Genomic DNA, 10,812 nt, shown 5'->3' on the forward strand with positions numbered 1-10,812 from the left:
TTCATTTCCAGCTGAGGAGCCTGTAGCTAAGCTCGGCATGTTACATGACATTATAATGTGACTTCACATTTTTCTTTCCTGCCATATGACAGGGTGAATGACACTCACTTGTTTTATTTTATACTGGTTTTGTTTTTCTCATTAATTCTTCACACATATTATAATTATCTCATTTGTATTTTGGTGACCTTAATTGTTTTGCAACTTTTGATGGCATTTATCATACCAGTTTTGCTTTTTTACTTGCACAGGTTAAACAGTCACACAAATAATATTGTGACACCAATTATTGTGTTTGTTTTTAAAAGAAAATGTTGATACAAAGTCCTTAAAATCTGCAAATGACAAAGAACAATTATAATTCACTACAATTCAAATAAAACAGGGCTCAAGTCGTAGAGGTGGTATAGTTGATAGTTGTTAGAGGAGGTATAGTTGTTAGAGGAGGTATAGTTGTTAGAGGTGGTATAGTTGTTAGAGGAGGTATAGTTGTTAGAGGAGGTATAGTTGTTAGAGGAGGTATAGTTGTTAGATGAGGTATAGTTGTTAGAGGTGGTATAGTTGTTAGAGGAGGTATAGTTGTTAGAGGAGGTATAGTTGTTAGAGGAGGTATAGTTGTTAGAGGAGGTATAGTTGTTAGAGGAGGTATAGTTGTTAGAGGAGGTATAGTTGTTAGAGGTGGTATAGTTGTTAGAGGAGGTATAGTTGTTAGAGGTGGTATAGTTGTTAGAGGTGGTATAGTTGTTAGAGGAGGTATAGTTGTTAGAGGTGGTATAGTTGTTAGAGGAGGTATAGTTGTTAGAGGAGGTATAGTTGTTAGAGGAGGTATAGTTGTTAGAGGAGGTATAGTTGTTAGAGGAGGTATAGTTGTTAGAGGTGGTATAGTTGTTAGAGGAGGTATAGTTGTTAGAGGTGGTATAGTTGTTAGAGGTTGTATAGTTGTTAGAGGTGGTATAGTTGTTAGAGGAGGTATAGTTGTTAGAGGAGGTATAGTTGTTAGAGGAGGTATAGTTGTTAGAGGAGGTATAGTTGTTAGAGGAGGTATAGTTGTTAGAGGAGGTATAGTTGTTAGAGGTGGTATAGTTGTTAGAGGTGGTATAGTTGTTAGAGGTGGTATAGTTGTTAGAGGTGGTATAGTTGTTAGAGGAGGTATAGTTGTTAGAGGTGGTATAGTTGTTAGAGGAGGTATAGTTGTTAGAGGAGGTATAGTTGTTAGAGGAGGTATAGTTGTTAGAGGAGGTATAGTTGTTAGAGGAGGTATAGTTGTTAGAGGTGGTATAGTTGTTAGAGGAGGTATAGTTGTTAGAGGTGGTATAGTTGTTAGAGGTTGTAGAGTTGTTAGAGGTGGTATAGTTGTTAGAGGAGGTATAGTTGTTAGAGGAGGTATAGTTGTTAGAGGAGGTATAGTTGTTAGAGGAGGTATAGTTGTTAGAGGAGGTATAGTTGTTAAAGGTGGTATAGTTGTTAGAGGTGGTATAGTTGTTAGAGGAGGTATAGTTGTTAGAGGAGGTATAGTTGTTAGAGGTGGCATATTTGATATAGGTGGTATATTTGATATAGGTGGTATAGTTGTTAGAGGTGGTATAGTTGCTAGAGGTGGTATAACTGTTAGAGGTGGTATAGTTGTTAGAGGTGGTATAGTTGTTAGAGGTGGTACAGTTGCTAGAGGTGGTATAACTGTTAGAGGTGGTATAGTTGTTAGAGGTGGTATAGTTGTTAGAGGTGGTATAGTTGCTAGAGGTGGTATAACTGTTAGAGGTGGTATAGTTGTTAGAGGTGGTATAGTTGCTAGAGGTGGTATAACTGTTAGAGGTGGTATAGTTGTTAGAGGTGGTATATTTGATATAGGTGGTATATTTGATATAGGTGGTATAGTTGTTAGAGGTGGTATAGTTGTTATAGGTGGTATAACTGTTAGAGGTGGTATAGTTGTTAGAGGTGGTATATTTGATATAGGTGGTATAGTTGTTAGAGGTGGTATAGTTGTTAGAGGTGGTATAACTGTTAGAGGTGGTATAGTTGTTAGAGGTGGTATAGTTGTTAGAGGTGGTATAGTTGTTAGAGGTGGTATAGTTGTTAGAGGTGGTATAACTGTTAGAGGTGGTATAGTTGCTAGAGGTGGTATAGTTGTTAGAGGTGGTATAGTTGCTAGAGGTGGTATAGTTGTTAGAGGTGGTATAGTTGATATAGGTGGTAGAGTTGTAAGAGGTGGTATAGTTGGTAGAAAAGGTATAGGCGGTATAGGATGGTATAGTTTGTAGAGGTGGTTTAGGTACTAGAGGTGGTATAGGTGTTAGAATTGGTAAAGGTTGTTAGATGTGGTATAGTTGTAAGAGGTGGTATAGTTGTTAGTGGTGGTATAGTTGTAAGAGGTGGTATAGTTGTTAGTGGTGGTATAGTTGTAAGAGGCGGTATTGTTGTTAGAGGTGGTATAGTTGCTAGAGGTGGTATAGTTGCTAGAGGTGGTATAGTTGTTAGAGGTGGTATAGTTGCTAGAGTTGGTATAACTGTTAGAGTTGGTATAGTTGTTAGAGGTGGTATAGTTGTTAGAGGTGGTATAGTTGTTAGAGGTGGCATAGTTGTTAGAGGAGGTATAGTTGCTAGAGGTGGCATAGTTGCTAGAGGTGGTATAGTTGCTAGAGGTGGTATAGTTGTTAGAGGTGGTATAACTGTTAGAGGTGGTATAGTTGTTAGAGGTGGTATAGGTGCTAGAGGTGGTATTGTTCCTAGAGGTGCTATAGTTGTTAGAGGTGGTATAACTGTTAGAGGTGGTATAGGTGCTAGAGGTGGTATAGTTCCTAGAGGTGCTATAGTTGTTAGAGGTGGTATAACTGTTAGAGGTGGTATAGGTGCTAGAGGTGGTATAGTTGTTAGAGGTGGCATAGTTGTTAGAGGAGGTATAGTTGCTAGAGGTGGCATAGTTGCTAGAGGTGGTATAGATGCTAGAGGTGGTATAGTTGTTAGAGGTGGTATAACTGTTAGAGGTGGTATAGTTGTTAGAGGTGGTATAGCTGCTAGAGGTGGTATAGTGTCTAGAGGTGCTATAGTTGTTAGAGGTGGTATAACTGTTAGAGGTGGTATAGTTGCTAGTGGTGGCATAGTTGTTAGAGGAGGTATAGTTGCTAGAGGTGGTACAGTTGCTAGAGGTGGTATAGTTGCTAGTGGTGGTATAGTTGTTAGAGGTGGTATTGTTGTTAGAGGTGCTATAGTTGCTAGAGGTGGTATAGTTGTTTGAGGTGGTACAGTTGTTAGAGGTGGTACAGTTGTTAGAGGTGGTACAGTTGCTAGAGGTGGTATAGTTGCTAGAGGTGGTACAGTTGCTAGAGGTGGTATAGTTGCTAGAGGTGGTATAGTTGCTAGAGGTGGTACAGTTGTTAGAGGTGGTATAGCTGCTAGAGGTGGTATAGTTGCTAGAGGTGGTACAGTTGCTAGAGGTGGTACAGTTGTTAGAGGTGGTATAGTTGCTAGAGGTGGTATAGTTGCTAGAGGTGGTATAGTTGCTAGAGGTGGTACAGTTGCTAGAGGTGGTATAGTTGCTAGAGGTGGTATAGTTGATAGAGGTGGTACAGTTGCTAGAGGTGGTATAGTTGCTAGAGGTGGTATAGTTGCTAGATGTGGTACAGTTGTTAGAGGTGGTACAGTTGCTAGAGGTGGTATAGTTGTTAGAGGTGGTACAGTTGCTAGAGGTGGTATAGTTGCTAGAGGTGGTATAGTTGCTAGAGGTGGTATTGTTGCTAGAGGTGGTATAGTTGGTCCCAAGAGGGAAAGGTCAAGCTCCATGAAGAGCAATTTCTTTTGGCCTCTCAAAATTGTCAACAGTTCGGTCTTTACGCAAGAAAAAGACTCGAGCATTATAAGTTCCTATCAACATTATAAAGCTGCAGCTTGTAGTTGAGCTAAATCAAATTAGTACAACTAAACTAAATAAAAGTTTCTTTTACAATTTAATACAATGTCTTTGCATTAGGAAGAAATTTTAATAGGGGTCAAAGGATTACTCCCTTTCAATGCCTCTATTTGTACAACATGACCTGAATTGTTAAAGACCCCAAAAACTATCCCTGACCCTTTTCAATTTCCTAAAAGACACCCAAAAGTGCTTGCCTAACAGATAAGGGTTTGCTACAATCCCCCAGGGCGACCAAAACCAAAATGCCACACCTGTGAAGAGTTTGCAGGTTGAAAGCAAAACAGTGCTAAATGATTATATTTGAATGTCATTTAGAACCTTTTCCCTTCTGCCCTTCAAAATATTCTATTGGCCATTTTAGAAGTTTAAATTCAAAGTAAAACTTTGCTGTAAATGGACATTTGATATTCTTTTCCGATGATGAAGGCGTAAAATTATGAGTTTTCTTCCACTTCCTTGCTTCCTGTATATCAAACATGGTCTTCCCTTCAATACAGGGCATTACACGGCATTACAAATATTCTTTTGTGAAAAATCATCTGTAGGCGACTTTGAACTCTCCTTGAGTACTCAGGTCTCGATTATTGGTCATTATTAAGTTTATTTTATGCAAATGAACATCGCCAGCTTGAAAGAACAAGAATAATTATTTTATCACCATGGAAATATTACTCAGCAGAAAAGATCTTCTTACTTATGCTTGAACTCCATCTATACTCTTATGTAAATAACAACTCATTAATGACTTTCAAAACTCGGTAAGAAGGAAAGGAAGAAATTCCCAATCATTTACAAGCATGTTACTGAGTACATGAACAAAATCACTCAACAACGGGACCCACAGTTGCAATGATCTGAGTATTTAACAAGAAAAAGCCTTTATAATTTCAATCAAAACTATAAAAATAATAAAATATATACATTGATGGTTTTCTTATGTTGTTACACATAATTGTAACAATTATATTTCTTTGAAAACTTAAACATAAATCCAAAACAGAAATAATATAACTTCAAACGTCATGCACAAAATAATTCTTCCCAATAATTTAATGTAGAGAGTAGTAAATTCAAGAGAAGAAGAGTTATTTCAATTATATACCTCATTAGCTTTTCAATTTATACCCTTACAGGTGCTCTATCTTTGATGCAAATATTTTATTGGTTATAAATTCTATTGATAGTCTGAACATAACTTTTAATAATTCATACAAATACAGGACAATTTAATAGTACAAAAAAACATGTTCCTTTCATGATTTTAAACAAAATGTGAAGTCATGAAAGCAATAAAAGAAGATGCTGTGTATGTTGAATATCCTGAACAAGACAAATATCTGTTTTCCAATTTAGACATCTAACATGTCTTCAAAAATATGTTCGTTTATATGGGACATGCTACTAATATATCTTAGTTTATATGTGACTTGCTACTAATATATCTTAGTTTATATGTGACTTGCTACTAATATATCTTAGTTTATATGTGACTTGCTACTCTTAACCGTAGTTTATTAACGATGACCCATTGACAATGATCCTAAGATGACAACATGGACCCAGTGACAATGATCCAACAATGACAACATGGACCCAGTGACAATGATCCAACAATGACAACATGGACCCAGTGACAATGATCCAATAATGACAACATGGACCCAGTGACAATGATCCAATAATGACAACATGGACCCAGTGACAATGATCCAATAATGACAACATGGACCCAGTGACAATGATCCAATTATGACAACATGGACCCAGTGACAATGATCCAACAATGACAACATGGACCCAGTGACAATGATCCAATAATGACAACATGGACCCAGTGACAATGATATAACGATGACAATATGGACCCAGTGACAATGATATAACGATGACAATATGGACCCAGTGACAATGATCCTAAGATGACAACATGGACCCAGTGACAATGATCCAACGATGACAATATGGACCCAGTGACAATGATCCAACAATGACAATATGGACCCAGTGACAATGATCCAACGATGACAACATGGACCCAGTGACAATGATCCAACGATGACAATATGGACCCAGTGACAATGATCCAACAATGACAATATGGACCCAGTGACAATGATCCAACAATGACAACATGGACCCAGTGACAATGATCCAACAATGACAATATGGACCCAGTGACAATGATCCAACAATGACAATATGGACCCAGTGACAATGATCCAACAATGACAATATGGACCCAGTGACAATGATCCAACAATGACAACATGGACCCAGTGACAATGATCCAACAATGACAACATGGACCCAGTGACAATGATCCATCAATGACATCATGGACCCAGTGACAATGATCCTAAGATGACAATATGGACCTAGTGACATTGATCCAATGATGACACCATGGACCCAGTGACAATGATCCAATGATGACAACATGGACCCAGTGACAATGATCCAACGATGACAATATGGACCCAGTGACAATGATCCATCAATGACAACATGGACCCAGTGACAATGATCCTAAGATGACAATATGGACCCAGTGACAATGATCCTAAGATGACAACATGGACCCAGTGACAATGATCCAACAATGACACCATGGACCCAGTGACAATGATCCAACAATGACAACATGGACCCAGTGACAATGATCATAAGATGACAACATGGACCCAGTGACAATGTTCCAACGATGACAACATGGACCCAATGACAATGATCCAACGATGACAACATGGACACAGTGACAATGATCCAACAATGACAACATAGACCCAGTGACAATGATCCAACGATGACAACACGGACCCAATGACAATGATCCAACGATGACAACATGGACACAGTGACAATGATCCAATGATGACACCATGGACCCAGTGACAATGATCCAACAATGACAACATGGACCCAGTGACAATGATCCAACAATGACAACATGGACCCAGTGACAATGATCCAACAATGACAACATGGACCCAGTGACAATGATCCAACAATGACAACATGGACCCAGTGACAATGATCCTAAGATGACAACATGGACCCAGTGACAATGATCCAACAATGACAACATAGACCCAGTGACAATGATCCAACGATGACAACATGGACCCAGTGAAAATGATCCTAAGATGACAACATGGACCCAGTGACAATGATCCAACAATGACAACATGGACCCAGTAACAATGATCCAACAATGACAATATGGACCCAGTGATGATCCAACCATGACAATGACAACAAATCAAACAATGACACAATGGACCCTGTGACATCAACTCTACTTATGATACCATGGACCTGTGACATCAACTCTACTTATGATACCATGGACCCGTGACATCAACTCTACATATGACACCATGGACCCTGTGACATCAACTCTACTTATGACACCATGGACCCTATGACATCTTTACCACTCCTTGACTTTTTCCTTTGAAAAAACTGAAAGTAGTAAACTATTAAACACTCTCACAGATTGACTGTTTTGACAACTTTTTGGGGTTTTTTTTGTTGTTTTTTTTGTCAGATTTTGGGTAAATGTCTGGTAACCAGTGATATAAGACTGCTGACAAAAGATCAGATTAAAGGTTTGATACTCACTGTTTTCTATGCCAGAAAACTTTACCTTTTTTACAGCAAAATAACAAATAACGCTTTTAGCCATAAAACATTAATTTTCGAACATAAATATGAAAACTGCTTTCGTATCTTTTGTAAGCAGTCTTATATAGTTTATTATCAATGGTTTCCAGTCATTCACGCAAAATTCGCTCATATTAAGAGGAAAAGTAAAAAGTTGTCAAAAATGCAGCTTTAAGTCAAATCATCATTATGTCAAGAAAAAGGTGAGAAAATGTAACAAATGATCGTTTTAAAATGTGATATTTTATTCTCTGATTGTTGACATGTGTAGGAACAATAGCTTTGTTACTGAACATTACACACACACCCATGTGGAAAACAACAATAGTACTGGTGATAAATGTGTGATATTCCAATTAAGAAGTTTTAGGATATTAACTAGAGCTTGAAGAGTAAAGTAAGAGTTAAACTGTGTATATGAGTTTCAATAAAATATAGATGGAAGTTGTAAATTTAAGTAAGCTAAAAGCAACTACTGTCTACAAAATCATACAAAATTTCAAATAATATTCATCTTCAAAGAAGACAAACAATATAAAAAATCATAACAAACATATTCTATCCCCATTGATTTGTTGAATCAAAGAGGTACATTGACGGATGTGGAAAACATTTTAGTAAATAAATTTCAACGACAGTGCTCAATTTTTTCGTTCCTATTCTACAAGCTGTGCTATTGAAAAAGTGTTTTTGTAATTTTTCATATAATTTCAGGGTTGACTAAAAGTTCAAAATATTTTTAATAAAATCTATTAAAAGTCATACATTTATCGCAGCTTACAAAACAGCAATCTCATTGAACATAATGAGTGCATGTTGACACGATAAATGATTGTTCACAGAGAGGAGGTTATAATAACAACCAAGTGCCGTTTTCTTTACTTGCCAATGTTTACAAACTCATTTTTCTGATGAACCACGAAGGTGTGTAATTAGGCTTTAATAGGTACCTTTTGACACGGGAGATGACTTTTTGGCTTATGATAAATGATATCAAATAAAATCAGTTTTCAAAGTATTGGTAGGAGCAGCCGACTGTCAGTCTGACAGCCCCGCCCCCAAATTAGATGCCCTTACAAACTGATTTCCGTCTGTCAATGCCATATCAATGGTGAAAATTTCCGGACAGCTGGGATGTGTAATTATCCTCTATGGATACAGTGTATCGTCTTTTTTTCATTTTTGCACAATTCTTTTTTTAATTTATATTTTAAATCAAATATTTACTTTTTAAGTTTTACTCAAGTTACAAAAAATGAGGAAACAAATGAGGAAAAAGGGTTGATACTGAAGTCGTTTCCAACAGGTATTCATCATATTTTTTGCAACAGTTACAACATAAAATACAAAAATTAAGTATTAAAGTTAAATTTAACATTACTTCTTACGTCTAGTATCAACACAAACACTTGTAACTTTCTCACACAAGACATCCAATATCTTATTCTTTAGCTTCTTTCATTTTATTCAATTTAATGTATCACTAAACTTTAGTCTTTTGTGAAATCTGATTCAAATTACTCACATTAAGTAACACTCAGCAATGTTGGTAATAACAGGGTAGCCTTTTTATCATAATGGGCAGGGTCGGGTAGGCAGTTTTAATGATGAACAAAATACAGGTGCCCTATGGGATGACGCCATCTGATATTATACACTTTTGTCAGAAAGGAACTGTTTAAATTCAGTTGTCACATTTCTGCTGTCATTCTTTTACATCTTTAGATGTCAATATGTCATGTAGGATTTAATTCTTTATACCCAATCATTCAAACTTTGCATTGATACCAAATTAAGAGCATTTCAGTACAAATTTCTTCTTAGAATACTGCCTGATAATAGTAAACTTTATCGATACAATATTAGTTCTTGCAGTCTATGTGATTTTTGCTCAATGTATATAGATTCGAATAAACATATGTTTTGGGAATGCCATTCCACCCAAATATTCTGGAACAAAATAACACGCTTTCTTATAAGCATATTTGAGGTTGATATTTCGACAATAAACTACAGTGAGGTCACTTTCTGTAACTTTAAGTCTTTAAATGGAAATTATGAATATGCAATTAACTTCGTTATACTTCTTGCAAAATACTTTATCTTTAAATCAAAGTGTGAAGGAAGTACGCCTATCTTCGAGGCTTTTGTTCCATATTTTTCAAAGAGACTGCAATCTGAAAAGATAATAGCTATGGCCAAAAATAAATTGCATGCTTTTCTTGGTAGATGGATCCTAGTACTTAACAAGCTTAATTCTTGAATACCACAAGTTTACACCAATGTAAGAATGTAAATTTCATCCACATTGCTTTCTTGCCTTCTTCTATCTAACATTTCTTACTTTCTTAACTAACACCCAAAAAACAGAAAAAAACACAATATTTTCTTCATGATTGAATTTGGAACACGACTTTTGTATACTTTATGAATATATGTATGATGTACATGTATATTTGAGAAAATAAAATTGAAAAAACAAAAAAGGATTTAATTCTTGGCCTTGGTCTTTGGAGGCGGAAACCACCCTTTTTGGTACATGGTATCCAATATTTTTTACGGAGTATAAGGGACTCAAGAGGGATGTTTGTTGTAAGCAGAAACTTAAACATTTTCATTATTCGGTTATCAGACTTTCAAAATTGTTAAATGATAGTATTTGTTATGCAAGGTTTAAATAACAAATGAAGGAATATTAATATGTACTCCAGGTTTAGTAACACTCTCTATTCTTGACTGGTAACAAATATGGGTAGTCATGGGTAGACTGCCAGTATTCATGCACCTGTCAAGTTTTTTCCCCACAAAAAAGGGAGTCAAGCACACCGAAGTGATTTAGACAAACTACCAATTTTGTTGTCTTAATCCAACCCCTGCAGCAGGGAAATTTGTCAGTATTGCTGGGCTCGGAGGTGGTCCAGGTATCAAAAAAGGTTAATACCTTGATGACATCATACGCCTAAAATTTATGAATTTATTTAAAGACACATGCATATAACTTACCTAAGCTTTGTCTCCATTCCCCGACAATTCCTTCCTGTTCGTCAAACATCTCCCGATATATTGTTGTCTATCGATTGTCCAGAGCCATCAGGTATGAAGACAAAGACATTGACGATTCTGGGAAAATATCATCTTTCCTGCTGCGTCCCTCCTGTAACTTTGGCTGGAGAAGGAAAGGTAACCATTAAATATGAAGGAAACTAGTGGAACAAATGACCATACCATTTTTATGACAA

The 10,812-nt window shown here is 36.6% G+C and overlaps 1 protein-coding gene across 1 annotated transcript; it reads right to left on the minus strand.

Annotated features, from left to right (window-relative positions):
• Positions 1-365: 365 nt before the first annotated feature.
• Positions 366-10,593, minus strand: LOC128227930 (probable serine/threonine-protein kinase clkA). The gene is made up of 2 exons (XM_052938882.1): positions 10,577-10,593; positions 366-1,605 (listed from the first exon to the last, which is right to left on the minus strand). Exons 1-2 carry the CDS (start codon positions 10,591-10,593, stop codon positions 366-368), a joined length of 1,257 nt encoding a protein of 418 aa, XP_052794842.1.
• Between the last annotated feature and the right edge of the window lie 219 nt (positions 10,594-10,812).

This window comes from Mya arenaria, chromosome 3 (genome assembly GCF_026914265.1).
Source record: "Mya arenaria isolate MELC-2E11 chromosome 3, ASM2691426v1".
In the NCBI taxonomy this organism is placed as follows: domain Eukaryota; kingdom Metazoa; phylum Mollusca; class Bivalvia; order Myida; family Myidae; genus Mya; species Mya arenaria.